At 29.8% G+C, this 15,671-nt stretch overlaps 2 protein-coding genes across 2 annotated transcripts in view; one reads left to right on the top strand and one right to left on the bottom strand.

Moving 5' to 3' along the window:
• Window positions 1-5,373, top strand: part of LOC108546654 (uncharacterized) — an 81,070-nt gene extending 75,697 nt beyond the window's left edge. Inside the window, exon 4 of the mRNA XM_017898863.1 lies at window positions 5,077-5,373. Within this exon, the coding sequence (XP_017754352.1) occupies window positions 5,077-5,328 (252 nt within the window). The 3' untranslated portion in view covers window positions 5,329-5,373. The remainder of the gene's footprint in view (window positions 1-5,076) is intronic.
• A 7,085-nt stretch (window positions 5,374-12,458) lies between these two features.
• LOC108546665 (threonylcarbamoyladenosine tRNA methylthiotransferase) lies at window positions 12,459-15,414 on the bottom strand. Its single transcript, XM_017898874.1, has 2 exons — window positions 15,017-15,414; window positions 12,459-13,683 (listed from the first exon to the last, which is right to left on the bottom strand). The coding sequence occupies exons 1-2, from the start codon at window positions 15,412-15,414 to the stop codon at window positions 12,459-12,461; spliced, it is 1,623 nt and encodes a 540-aa protein (XP_017754363.1).
• Between the last annotated feature and the right edge of the window lie 257 nt (window positions 15,415-15,671).

The raw sequence follows: 15,671 nt of genomic DNA, 5'->3' as shown, positions 1-15,671 counted from the left end.
ATATACATATTATAGGAAAAATACCTTTTTATTAATAATAATAACACAATTAATATTTATTGTCCAATATATTTAATTTGTTATAATTTTAAATACATTAAACAAACCTATTTATATATCAACCCTTTGCTCTTTATTATGAAGACATTGGTAGTGCTAGATAGTTGGTTACATTTTCATTGATAAAAATGAATACTAGAAAAAGGTTACTATCTAAACGAATCTACACGATTTAATTTTTGATTCCAAAAACCTTCTCATTATGAAAGTATATTAAAATGAATAATTAAAAAATGTTCAAAAATTCACTGACTGCAAAGGGTTAAATTTTCACGTATTAAACAAACCGATTTCCATTTATAACCTAATTCGATCCTCCATAAATTTTGCAATTCTTTTTCAGATCTCTTTTATCTACTTTTTTTACAAACCCGAAATATCTACTACGCGAGTCATATCGCGCTGTTCACAACTTTCACGCGAATAATAATTATCCTGACCCGAATTTTTTTTTAGTTGCTGCGTAGATCCTTAATTTTTAAAAGTAGCTCGTGCTTCTACAACTTTTTATAAACACCCAACGACATCTCGCGACGTATACCTATAATTAAGGTTACGAAGAATCTGTTGTAATTATTTTCTACGCCGTAGCTGTCGAGAAGAATATTTCGTTTGGGTTGCAGGAAGTGTGTAGACTATGCTTCGAGGGATATTTAGGGTCCGTTACGACATCGCGTTTTTGTAGATATACACCACACAATGTTGCCGCAGTCAGCTGCTATATTGTGAGTAAAGGGGTTTCGTTATAACCCCCCCCCCCCCCCTGGTCATTTTCTACATTTCCAAACCCGGTTGCTACGGGCTGTGGATGGTTTCCAACCGTCTGCTGCTCTGTTGGAAGAAAATATTACCACGCTTTCAAATTTTAATCTCGTACGGCCCTTTCCCTGGAAACCATTTCCTCCAATTTAGTTTCTACCATATATTACCAACGGTCCCGTCGATCCACGTTTTCCTTGAATTAAGTTCAAAATTTGAAATTTACAGAGTAGAAGATGTATTTTGTTAGAAAATAAATGGGGGAAGAAATAGTTTGTGGAAACGATTAATTTTTGTACGATTTTAAGAGAGGTATATCAATGTTGAAAATTAATTTTTCGCTATAGGGTGGTATATCTTGTAATTTTGCTACGCTTTTGTTTATTTATTATTAGAAAAATTTTATTAATCATTCGTATTGTGAGAATTTTTCATGCGATTGGTTATACGAATTTTTTTTTTAAATATAATGTAACCCTGGTGATTTTTTGAGGTTAGAAATTTTGTAGAAGAAAGAAAGATTATGAACATGTGGGAGTAGGAAGATTGTAAATTTTGTTGCAACGCGTAGTGAATTGTTTATTTATTATTGGAGAAATTTTTTGTGATCATTTGTATTCCGAGAATTTTTTTCTCTGTGGTGGGTTATATGAATTTTTTTGTAAATGTTATAGCTTGGATATGTTTTTGAGGTTAGAAATTTTGTAGAAGAAAGACTATGAACGTGAGATTAAAAAGATTGTAAATTTTGTTCCAACGCATGGAGAAAAGTAAGTTTGAAAAAGTATGGGCAAAGAAAGAGAGAAAGAGAGAGAGTGAGAGAGAGAGGGAGAGAGAGGGAGAGGGGGGATGGGGAGCGAAGAGGGGAAGGAAATATTTTATAAAAAAAAATGTAGATTTGCAGTTTACTTATTTATTTATTATTAGAGTATTTCTTATTAGATTTATTATTATTTATTTATTTATTTTATCTTGACATCTCTATTAATGTTTGATTTTGTAAAAATCTATACGAGAATCGAATCAGTGGTAAAATTGCTGTTTAAGTCGAAGGGGGAGCACTTACTTCCTCTTCGTGTTACAATATAATATTAATTAGTTTTTATTAATAATAATGACAATAATAATATTAATAATATTTACAATAATGGTGATAATGACAGTAATAACATGTACATAGTAATAATTATAACAATAATAATATTAATAGGACTGGAAATGATAATGATAATAGTATTAATAACAATATTTTGAAAATCTTTTTATGTTGTCAATAAACAACTTTATTGTACCTTTGAAGTAAAAATTTTTGATGTCAAAAATTTTGGAAAGAGAAGAATTGTAAATATATTTGAATTTATTTATCCAGTAGTCTTCTTCACCACCCTCCATGTTTTATCTGTGAAAATAAAACTAAATAATGTATATACTAATAATATTACTGGAGCAACACCAATAGGGTGAAAGATGCTTGGAAACATTCAGTATCATCGTTTAAAAATCTACAATAGTTATAAATTGTCTTTCCATTTTTTTTATTTTAATAAAATATTGATCAAAATTCTCTGGTTAAATACTTATATTATTTGTATTATTAAATCGGTGTATTATTATATCAAAAATGATAAATTTCTTTATTATCTACTATTTTATAAAATTCCCATGAAATGACCGTAATTGTACTATGAACGACTGCTTTATATTATCTATCACGTTACAAATGGCATCGTTATAAACCTCGAATTTTTTGAAAATTTCTCATTTTGTAAATTACGAATTGGAAAAAAGTTGTCTGGGTTACCGTTAAAAAAAAGAAAAATCTATGGTCGCAGTATAATTCATTTTATCGGATCCTTCTGTAACGAAATAAGGAGGAGATAACATCGCATATGGTGATCTTGTGTCCTAACCTGCGAGGCCCACTCCTTTCCCGCCAGAAATTCTGGCGCCAACGTTTTGACGTTACTTTCAGATCCGACCAGGCCCGGCCGGAGCCCGGTTGCTAGGCAGGGAATTTCGACTGGCACAACTGTGAATCGCGTTTGTTTGGACGCACGCGATGTTTTGTCGCGTCGGAGAGCGGGAAAAGGACATTCGTCTAATAACCTTCGATTTCGTCTCGCATACTCGATCGCTTAAATTTTCTCACGCATTTCTGCCGCGCTAATTAGCAATGCACGACAGATGCTCGGCAGCCTGCTTCGACAACGTTGTTTGTTGTTCGTGACGCTATGCTGAATTGTAAACGCATACAGTCCATGCGTCTGTTTATCATGAACGGCTCCCTTACTCGTAAGTTGTCATTCATTGATTCTAAATTTTATCATTCATAGTCTCTTACGAGTCTAATATTACTCTCGATTAATTAAAAAATATATTTCACTATATAATATCGAATATTGATTTTTTAATATACATAGTGTAATTTTAATATTTCATTTCTTTCATAAATATTAATTTGCGTAATTTTATTTCTTCCCTATTGGGAATACAAAATGTGAAATATTTGTTTCGATAAAATATTTTTCTTGAGAAAAAGATATAGGGTAGTGATAATTATTTGGAATAAAAAAATAAGAATTTTTATCGAATTGGAATTTTCTACAAAAGTATAATTACGAAGTGTATTATGCACTGTTGTGAATATTCCGTGTATAAAAATTTGAAATTCGTCGTTTTCGTGTTCGAAGTATGACTGCGTGTGAAAATGTACGCAGGCAGGTGAATCCTCTTGTAATCCTCGTGTTAGTATACGGCTCAGCACTCCTTTCACCTTGCGTTATTGCAGTAAGTCATCCTGACGCGAGCAGGTGCAACCTGACGTAACTAATCCGATTAATTACTGGTCCACGCCAAAGGGACTAGAAGGTTGACAGTCCTTGTCTTTTCCTCTAATTGCTTTACATTTTTGGCAATTAAGGAAATAGGAAATACTAGTCGCGTTATCTAGAAGTAGATAACAGCACCAGATAAAACAGGGTAATGGATCTTTTCACACTTGTAACGGTTACATTTTCATTTTTTGCTTAGTTCAGTGTAACACCCGTCGATAATACCCAAAGATAATTCTAGTTTCTTTGCGTTATGGTTATAAAGGTATTTCTGTTGAACTAGTCCTCATCCTCGCTTGTATCACGGTTGGTAAAGTAGGATACTTCGTTTGTAATTGTCTATAGCATTTTTTGAAGACGTTCTAGTGACAAACAAAAATGAAGAATTATTACAGGATTTTAGAGAAAGTAAAATCAGTAATATTAAAATATTCGATTAGAGAAAAATCGAATTAATATCGAATTTTTTGAACTTTCAATGTTTCTATTAAATTTTGCTAAAATTGATAAACGTTTTTTCATTGCGTCTTTTTTATCTTTAGTATCTAGGAAATACCATCATATTTCATTTGTAGAATTCATTTATACTTTTTTTTTTTTTTTTTATAGATATTCATTTCCAAAACTTTCTATTTTAAAATTGGGAAGAAATTCGACCTTTGATTGGAGGACTTTGAAAGCAAAAATATACAAATTGTAGTAATATATATTTATATAAATTGTAGTAATATAGGAATGTTTTTATAACATTCAAAAGTTTTAACCTATTTGCATTTGTTAATAACTTACAGGTTAAAAAAGAGTATATTTTTTTATTATTATATTTGCTGTATTTAAAATAGTGTATGTTGATAACACGGCTTTAGCAGCATATCACAGTATTACCGACCGTGGTTACTAAAGAGTGTTTCCTATGATTTTCACTGTTTAGTAATGGTGTATTACCATCCGTGAAGAACATCTTCCTATGTAATTTATCTACAGAAAACATTTTATAATTTGTAATAATACATAACCTTTCTTTATGCAATTTAAATTAGTTGAGGTTAATAATATAATTACATGTTAAATTTTTACAATAGCTTATTTGACAAAGAAAAAAAGTTACTATAGATAGGAAGATAGAATATTTTTTGATATTGTTAATAATAATATTTCTCAAAATTATAATTTTCATACCCCCTATCTTCACTGATATAACATACTTCATCAAAAAGATTTTTTTCTTTATTTTAATATACTACATAATTATTTACAAGAAAAGAGAAATAATTAAACTTTATAAAAAATAGTGAATTCAAAAATCGAAAATATGTATATTCACAAATAAAAAAAGCTTAACCAAATATTATGTAAACATGTAGTTATAATTTTAATAGCATATTTTGACATATTTTAATTATTTTTGTTATATTATTGTTAACAGGCTAGTCGTACACTCGCACCCTGGGAACATTTGTTACCGTGTCCGAAGTGTTCATTTCCTTGCCACGTGGACGGTGTGAAGAACGTGGGAACGTGTTCGAGACAAGGTTGCTCGATGGAATTTTGCACCTCCTGTTCATCGAGGCCACACACTGGTCCTTGTAAAACACCCCTGTTAGCCACGCCAACCAAGAGGAATAAACGTCTGGTCATTGGCTCAAGGCAAAGCAAACGGAATCTCAGGAGATTATGAGCATTTCCTTGGAGAACGTTCGTCGGGAATGTTTTCTCAGATAGATTTCTTTTTAATCCTATCACTTTTCTCGATGAAAGTTAAATTATAATCTCCTAGCATAGCATCGAGGATCGTAAGGAATATATATATATATATATTTCGGGATCGTTTAATCGTCGTAAAATAGTGTTTTGGAAATGTAAATAAATGAGGTTGGTGCAAGTGGTTCGGTAAGGAAGAAAACTGTTGATCAATTTGCTTTTTAACACGCTTTTACGCTATTCAAAATTCAAAAAAATTAAAAAACAAAAAAATTAAAAATTTTGTAACTTGAAAAAGAATCATTATATATTCTAAGAACTACTTCTTTTTTTTTTTTTTTTTTTTACTAACGATCATTGGTAATTTAAGTCAAGTTCATTTTTAAATTTATCTCGTTTCCGAACCACTTGCGTTATCCATTTGGTCAGACAAGTAAATGGAGGAGAGAGAGGTATCTTCTAAAGGAGGAGAAAACCCGAGGACTCCTGGTTACTAAATAGTCCATCAGCATTTACAAACTAAAAGCCACATAAGATACGCCTTTCAAATCGCTATTAATTCCACCGTGAATTAGTGGAAAGTTAATGAAGTTTTAAGAAAGCATCATTTACTCGGCTCCATCAGAGTCGATAGATTCAAACTCCGCAGATTGAATATAGCCCGTTTAAGGATCATAAATTTGCAGTGCGACTGAATCTTACCCACCACGCGATTAACAGGACTTTTACGTGGCTCTTAAATTACATAATTGAGTCGGTAGAGGGAAGTTTCGACGTTTCCCCTGACGTTTTGTTCGGTGGGTAAAGCGGAGAAAAGAGACGGCACCGAAGATCGCGATTAACGATTAACAATACGAACAAGAAGCAGAGAAAGAGAGAAAAAGAGAAAATATGAGAAAAGACTATAGGAGCCGACTCGTAAAACCTTTAAGGGCATGGACCGACACTTTGCGTCGACCACTTTTTATACAGCCAAGAACCATCGTGCGTCGCGACCTAATGAAGCCAGTAGGGGGACGACGGTTGGTTAGAAACGAAGTTGCAACCTTTTTGACCAACTGATCTTCTCTGTTACACGAACGCCCTCTCGCGAGACGATAGCTGTCGACATCTGTATACCGTTCACAAGGATGCGACATACCTTGAGCCTTTAATTTCTCCACAAGTACAGTGGTTAATTGGTCGTGCATTTCGTTCGTGACGTGTCACTAATTTCTGAGATGTGGAATTTCAACTCGTTGACTTACAATGCAAGTGACTCGTGATAAAAAAGCCGACTGAAATAGATTATCAAAAGAAGAATGGACGGTCCGTGAATTTTAATAATACAGGTTAAATACCGACGGGATTTTTTAACCTTCCTAAAAAGGAAACGCATTTCTTCGTGCGTATTTTTAAAGATATGTCGAGTCAGTGAAGAGCGAGCTACTTTTTAATTTTAATCTCTTGACCATGTTTTTCGAAATTTTTAATCTCGCATTTTTAGTAGATTTTAATTTCTTAATTAGTATTTTAATTAAATTATTTGTTCGTCTCTCTATGTTTTATCTTAATCGTATCTCGAAATTTATTTCACAACAATGTTTCATAAATTTTGAGTGTCCAAATGTGTACGTTCGTAAGAAAAATTTGTTCATTTTCTCTTTTTTTTGTTTAAACTTCGTTCTGTGTTAAATTTTAAAACGATATTGTCTGAAAATCGTTGAACATACAAAGCGTACGTGTGAGTAAAATGTAGCTTGTGGAATTTAATCCCGTCTTACCTCGCTGTTCGTTGATTCGTAATTTAGATGCATTCTTCTTTTCTCTCTTAGTGTTCTCTCTCTCCTTAAGATGCGACCCTCTCTCCAAAGGGAACAAAGCAAATGTTTTGTCTCGCGTGTATGTATTGCTCCTAGTCTCATAAAATACGAGATCAAAAAGAGGATTGCCATGACTCGTAAAAGGGTCTCTCAAAAAGTATTATCGAATTATGCGTAGTTATAAGTATAGTACGATAAAAAAATGTGTATGTGTGGGCAAAAGAAATGTGCAGTGCCAGAAACTAGAGTGTGAGCCAAGTATCGGAAGATAAAACAGAGTAGTATTGGCAAAAACTTTCTCATTGGGATAAAGGCGCTCACTGCCTTATCGATCTTAAACGTCCTTTTTATACTGCGATAAATCGTGTTCAATATCATGGATGATTAATCGATAACGATTTGCTAGTATTAAACGAACCTAAAAGTATTATATTGGTATTAATATGAAACGACAACTCAAAGAATTAAAAAAAAAAAAGAAAAAAGAAAGAAAGAAAAAATATATATTTTTCTCCACTCATGATATTTTTACTGCTTTTACCATTTGTTTATGTCGCCATTGTTAAAATTAAGCGTTTAGTGTTCCGTCGATAAAATCGTAGGTTCGATTTCATCCTAAACAGTTTATCCCTGAAGGTTTTTGTCAATATTGCTCTGAAGTTTTCAACATCCAAACCGGTACAAAAACAAATATACACTTTTGTGCCATTGTGTAATTTACGCCATAAGAATTGCCATAACGTATTTTGTTTTTTTATTAATGTTTATGCGAAAGAAAAGACAGAGAGTTGCGTCATAAAACAGGGACAAGTCGAGGTCATTACTTCTCTTTGTTTTTCCTCACCCTTCATGGGAGCCATACTTTATTTTTTACGTTGTTTGTAGTGTTCTAGTACGCCACATCGATTCTTTGTACGTTCGTTTTAAAGTTTGAATGAGACGCCAGACGTTTTTTTTTATTTAATTTTTTTCTCCTTTTTTTTCGTTCAAACGTTATTTTTGTACCGGTGTATGCTGGATCGCAAAAGACTGCATGTAAATAACCAGCGCATAGTAATATATTTGTATTCGGTTGAATTTCGTGATCAATATTTACATCGTAATTTTAATTGCTCTCTTCGAATAAAAGAAACTGAAATTTCTTTTCGTTCGAATATCTTCGCAAAACCATGACATTTTTATAAGAATGTAAAATAAAATATTTTATCTGTTTTATTTACTTTATACCCGATAAATCAATCACCAAAAGGTTAAAAAAAAACAGGAAATATTTTATTAACATTGGCGTGGATATAAATAAAGATTTTGTTCGATTACACAAAATTTTGTATGCTATATCGTTTTGCCAGGTCCTCGAATCATTTTAACCGAATGAAATTACATTGTAAATTTATCACTAATAAGAAGAATGTTCAAATATCGATCACGAAATTTCCATTTTGTAAAAAGAAGAAAAAGTTTATTAATATGTCTCTCTCTAAGCGAAAATCCAAATAATTTCTATGAAATGTCGTGAAAAGATCTGTGTTTCGTTAGTTCCACATGTTCGTTTAGTGTTGTATCGTTTTTTTTGTCTCTATGTAAATTTTTTTTATCGATTGCAAAATAAGTTTATAGCCTTATGCCGTGAATTTGAAAAATTAGAAATATGTTAAAATCATAATTTTCTCATAGATTTTTATTTTAACGTCTAATGTGCACAGCGAATTTATTAACAATTTTGCTGGTGTTACAGGTAATTAATGAGAATTGAAAGCTTCTTGCTTTTTTTACAGAAAATAATTTTAAATTATGACGAAATTCATGTGATGTTATTTTTTTCAGAGTTAATATTTTAATTAATATACTATTTTAATCTCGTCAATATTTGAAAGTTCTATATTTCTCATTACATATTTAAAATTTATTCAAAACTATTTGTATCGATTTTCATTGTTCATCTGCATATAAGTGTAACTACAAAATTTATAGTTCCTTAATCCAGTAAAGTGACATACTTTTATAGATGATGAAATCTATAAATCATTACAAAGTATATATTTAAATTATTTTTTAGATACAATCAAAATTTTGTCTTGTCAATTCTTTATATTTTGTGGGATTTTTAAATAGTAGGTGTCCTATAATCAAATTAATACAACATGTTAAAAGAGTCAAATACTTTATTAAGAAAATATTAAAAAATCAAACATTCATTGTCTCTTAAAAAGAATTGTTAGTTTTATAACTCTCTTCAATATGTAATGAATATTTGATTCTTTATAATTACTCTAGAATAAAGCATTTTTAAACATGGTTTGCATATAAACTTGTCTTATATATAGAACCATGTGGATATGCTATATTAATTTGATCATTATTCTTGGTAACACTACTTATAATATGTTTTTTTCTTTTCTTTTTTTTTTTATTCCCCAAAAATATAAATCTTGTATAATGAAAATCTTTTTTCTGTTGTATAATACCATACAAGATCTGATAGAAGCCAGTATTTATTTTTTACCACAAGAAACTGCAAACATATTTGTAATTTTTATTAAACATGGTTATTTTAATCTAAATTTTGTATATTAGGGAAAAAATGACCAATAAATTATATTGTATAGAAAATAATAATTTAGTAACAAATATAAAAATGAAAAAGGAGGACTGTAGAATACACTGTTACATTCCAAAAAAAAAAAAGAAAGAAAAAAGAAAATTAGAAAGTTATTCAACAGGATAGTTACTAACTAAAGTTACTAAAATTACTTTTTAAGTACATTTTCAACAATTCACGGCATAAGTGTTTTTAAAACGTTTCTGATTTTTAGCAAAAAACAAACAATAAATTATTTCTCCCCTTATTTTATTATATTTTTCTAATATAATTTAGCATGAACAATTTTCTGGTAATTCAAATATAATTTGTTTAAGAACAGCGTGGTTGCAACAAACATATACGACATTTCTGTGATATGGGACAATATCATTCCAGTGTACGTAGTGTTTTTAATCTTTAGATGATCATTAATACGCTCAAAGACTTAATCAAAAGATCGAATGCATTGTAGATATTGTTAGGTACATTTTAATTGAGAAAATTTGATTTTATTATTAATTACATAGTATTTTGCGTACTGTCGCCTCGAAAACGATAGAAAAATCGATTGGTAGTGAGTATGAGATGAAGTGCCTTTAAGAACGAGCTAGAAGGATGCCAAAATTTTCGCGAACGAGGCTGCAGGTTATTTTTTTACACATACCAGAGAAATATCTAAAATTTGTAGTATATATAAATTTGGAATTTTTATGCTCGACAAGAGCTAGAAAAAAAGCGTTCGTTTTATGTATAAAATGTGGCCTTAGTATGTTTTTATTTCGTATTGCGCAAATAGTGCCTAAGATATATAATTAAATGAAATTAGCGATTAAGTGATTTAACCATCCTTTATTGTCAATACAAAAGACATAATGTGCCTTATATTAAAATAGTGTATAGATATTACATTATTCCTTTTTTATACTTTTATATTATTTTGTTAACGATAACTGCTGGTCAAATCATTTAATTGCTAATTTTTATTTAATTTATACTATAAATATTACTTTTTGGAGGATTAATATCATTAAAGGATACATGAAACTTTGTGTTGAGCAAGATAAAACTGTGCAAAGTGCCTTAAAATTTTTGAAACTCAAAACTGTAGGAAATATGGAAAAATTAATAGCCATTAACCTAAATGATTCTTGTAAACAAAAAATGAAACAAGAAGAGTTTCGACTTAATCATCCTTCAAAAAGATAAACACTTGCTCTCTTATTTACCAATTTACGTTATTTCTAGACATGTGCAAAAAATCAGATATATGAAATATTTTGTTTATAAACGGGTGTATCTTTAGGTCAGTCCTGTTGAATGTTACCAGGATCCAAAATATTTGAAGTGCCAGCTTTTAATATTATAATCATTCATTACATCATAATACGAACAATAAAAGAGATTATTTTTTACAATTCTTTTTACATATTTATCTAATAATTTTAATTGAAAGAGAACTGTATAAAAAAAATGGGCAAGAAAGAGTAAGAAATTGTATTCATTAGAAGAGTTATGATTTTTTATTCACATTTAAATAATAATATATTGTTATTGAAAAGTTATAATTATAAAATAATACAACAAAATATGTGAACACATTATAAACACTTCAATGTGAATATTTGACAAAAATTGTATTCAAAATATGATCTCTGCAGAATAAATGGTTCTGGCGAAACTATTTATTGTTGAATTTTGCTGTAGCACATAAAAAACAGCAAAACATGAATAAGCAAAAAAATCATATTCTATTGAGATTGTTTGATTATTTCAAAATTCTTCTAAAATTTCAATTTTACTTTTAATAAAAAGAATTCTCAAATATCTCTTTTATTGCTCCTAGTGGATTACACAGTTTCATCTGTGAAGTTTAATACTCAGGAAATATTTTGACAATAACTACACTCGTTTTAGAATAAGCTACTTACTTTTAGTAAGAATAAGCTAATATTTTTAGAATAAGCTATTTGAGTGAAGAGCAAAACCTTAACGTCGAGAGGGACGGTACCAAATAAAAGAGCATTGTTAATGCAATAAATTAAGAGGTTTATGTTTCTTTAGCGAATATATTGTCTTAAGAAGTAATGTACGTTCTACTTTTATTTTCTATAGTTATTATTTCTCGAAGATAAGTTAATTCGAGAATGCTCAATACTCTCGTTTCCTTTTTCTTTTCTACTATTATAGTTTCGAATGCGTTGAATAAGTTAAATTATGTTCGGTTTTGTTCAATTACAAGATTATTAGTATACTCGGGTTGTCCTAATAAAATTTTGTAAGCCCATTCAGGGCAGGTTCCTGTATTTTGTCAATTGAAATATAGTTAAATAATTATTTACCGGTGTTTTTATTTTTTGTCTTTTAGAAGCATCCTTTTCAGACATAATTCGAAATAACAGAATTCTAGTCTCTTTTCATTCATTTTACATCGAGGCATTTTTAATCAATCTATAGTTGCTATGATGGACGATCATAGTCGTAACTTTTAAGAAAAATTTTTTTTTCTTTAAAAAGTATAATAAAAATTTGTAAATTAGACATAATAATAACCTTTTAGACGTCGTAATAAAATATTAAATATTTTGTGATCTATTAACAGAAATTTTTCTTTGTTAGTCACGTTAACCTATTTAGTTTTAGGAGTATTACATGAAAATAGACTCTGGTTTAAATATAAAATCGTTGTATTTATTTACAACATAAACAGTAATAAAACTATGCTCCCTAAACCATTAAAAATTTCCATAATAGCCTAAGCATAACTGCGAGGAAGACCGTTAAGATTGCTGCTATCCTGTATTTCGATGGTTTCATTTCCATTGGTAATCCGGATATAGTTCCCTTTGGTAAAGACGCTTTTAATGCCGGAGATGTACCTTCTGCTATTGGTTCTCCCTTCATAGAATATTTCGTCGTTTCTATGATCTTTACTCTAATCATCTTCCCTAAATATTCTTCTTTCAATGGTACTAAAACCTGCTCGTAAGATTTATTGTGTCCAACATAATGCTTTTTATCATGAGATACTTCTGTGACTAGTACATCTTGAATTAATCCTATTCTATTGTCATACGGAGAATAAGACTGAAAGAATTCGGATAACCTCTTTGTCCTTTTTTTTACATCTTGCGTGGGTACTTTTGGCATTCGAGCAGCCGGTGTACCTGGTCTAGGGAAGAACTGATTGATAAATAAACTCGGGAATTTATGCTTTTCACAAAGTTTCATCGTCTCTTCAAAGTCTTGTTCTGTTTCCGTTGGGAAACCGCAAATAATATCTGTTGCTATAGTTAATCCAGAAACACGTTCTCGTAGGAAATTGACGACTTGCTCGAAGTCAGCTCGAGTGTACTCTCGCTTCATGTCGGCTAACACCTGATCACTTCCAGATTGTACCGGAACATGAAGGAAGCTATAGACTTTCGGGTGCCTCAAAATTTTGCTCATTTCCTCCAGGTGTTCCAGAATATACGGTGGGTTAGTCATTCCAACACGAATCCTGCAACCATCAGGCACCACTTTGATAAGTTTCCACAGTAATTCTGGTAAACTCGAGCCAATATCTCTGCCATAAGTTCCTGTATCTTCGGATGTCAACCATAACTCACAAACGCCTTCGTCGAACGCCTGTATCGCACGTTCGACAATTTCCTCGGGGGGATAACTTCCTAGTTCGCCTCTTGCATGCTTTGTCTTGCAGTAAGTACATTGATTCAAGCATCCTGTGTTTATAGCTATGATCTCGATTAGCGGATTCCTTCGAACCTTGGGTAAACTTAAAGAAGCACCTCCGATTTTTTTACCAGCTTCCTTTTTCTGCTGCAGAAACCGAACAGAGTTTCCTTTTAGAGTCTCTTCGACTACCTCAACCACACGGTCGATCTGCTGTACCCCGATCATGCTTAATCCTTGCAGGAAAGATGATTTCGGAGCGCCTTGTGGTACACATCTAAAAATAATTTATTTTTTATTTGTTTTTTTTTTCTTTTTGGTTTATTAAATTGTGGAAAATATTTTAATAATTTTCAAAATTTACAAAATTTAAAATAAACAAATATATATTTATCATTTGAATAACAATTTTTTGTTGATATTCCTATGTAGAAAAAGTTATTTTTAATTTTCTAGATAAAACAAATGTTATAGCTTTCTAAGGGAACAAAGTAAAATTAATTAATAATGAAAGAAAATTAATTCAATAAAATTAAACATTTTATAAAATAAAAAATTTAATAAATAGCATTTTAGATGGTATTTTATTTTGCGAACAATACTATATTGTACAAATGTTTTTTATTTTGTATCAAGAATTAATTAACACGTTTAACAAATTTTCATATTAAAGGTAACGAATTTTTTTGCATAATTTCAAACCAAAATAATAAAAATATTTGTTTGTGCAATTAGTACGATAAGAAGTCCAGATAATTAAGAGTTCAATATAGTTTTCATAATTATAAAATTCGTTGCATCTTTTATTATACAAGATAGCAAAAATAAACGTAAGAAAAGATGAAGAATGATGATTATTTTGATTTATTACTTGAAATTTTTCTGTTTGCTATGTTTTCGAATGCTATTTTAACTTTTTAAAATATTTGAACTGATTACATTTTAACTATAATTAGAGATAAGATTTGTTAAATGAATAAATAACATTATATAGAATTAATTGTTATAAAAAGTTTTCTTTTTTGTATACTTTTATTTTATATTAAAATTTTTGATGATAAATTAATATGTAAAAATAATATTTTGTAAAAGTAAGCTTAAAATTATATTTTAAAAGTAGAGTACAAAAGGGATAAATTAATATTAATACAACATAATTTTTCAAATTCAAAAAATAAGCTTAACATATTAAGTAATTGAAAATAACTGTTTCTTACTGTAAATTTTGTTGAATAAAATGTGTAAAAAGAAAGATATTTAGATGAAGAGAAACATTTTTCTCTTCTCTAATTTCAAATTGCTCAATACAATTACTAGCAATCGACAGAAAAGTGATCTAATATTGAGTCATGTCCTGTTGTATAATGTCATACATTACTGTATAAGAAAATTATTATTATTGCAAGAGATTTAAAATTTTTGAGTATACATCTTATTTTCTTTAAAAATCAGTGCAGAAAATTATGTTTTTGTACTAAATTCTTTATTTTTATTCTGTTTCACAGTAACGTTAAATCAAAGATTACTCACATTCATCTATTTAAAATCATGCTTGTAATAAATAATATAAAAATGAAGTACAATTGGTAAATATAAGATAGTATTCATACCCAGCAACTACAACATGTTTTCCTATTTTCTTTCCAGCTTCGATTTCATTTCTGAAATGATCTTCTGCTGGATTTTTTACTGTACAAGAATTTAAAAGCCATAAGTCAGCTTCATATTTATTTTCTGTTAATTTATAACCATAGGTAGCAAGTTGACCTGCCATATATTCACTATCAGAGTTATTATGTGTACATCCCCAAGTTTTTACATAAATTGTTTGTGTTCCTGGTACGATACTATTAAGAATCGGAGGTTGTGGAACTTCTTCAATTATTTGTTTACGTTTAGAACGAATAGTAATATTTTTTCTTGTACTGTATCGTTCTTTGGGTGTAATATCTTGTGATGATATTAAATCTTCTATGTCTTCAATGATATCTTGACACGGAACTGACATTTTTTACAGAAACTAAATCACATCAGGTAGTTATAGGTTATTATTGCACGTTAGTATCTCGATTTGATTACTTTGTTTGAACTTTATTTTTTATCTTAATAATATGATAAATTAAATAATGAAATTACATAAGTAACACAAAAAAAATATAATTAAAGTAAATTTACTAAATATTCTGTAGGTTATGTTTTACTATTTTATGTCAACATGTGAGAATCCAGGAGGTTTTCCTTAACGACATCTAGTGTGTTATATTA

The sequence above is a fragment of the Eufriesea mexicana genome, unplaced genomic scaffold, assembly GCF_001483705.2.
Source record: "Eufriesea mexicana isolate 0111107269 unplaced genomic scaffold, ASM148370v2 scaffold745, whole genome shotgun sequence".
In the NCBI taxonomy this organism is placed as follows: domain Eukaryota; kingdom Metazoa; phylum Arthropoda; class Insecta; order Hymenoptera; family Apidae; genus Eufriesea; species Eufriesea mexicana.
Note: the sequence above shows the minus strand (reverse complement) of the source record. Positions and strands in the feature narration are given on the sequence as shown.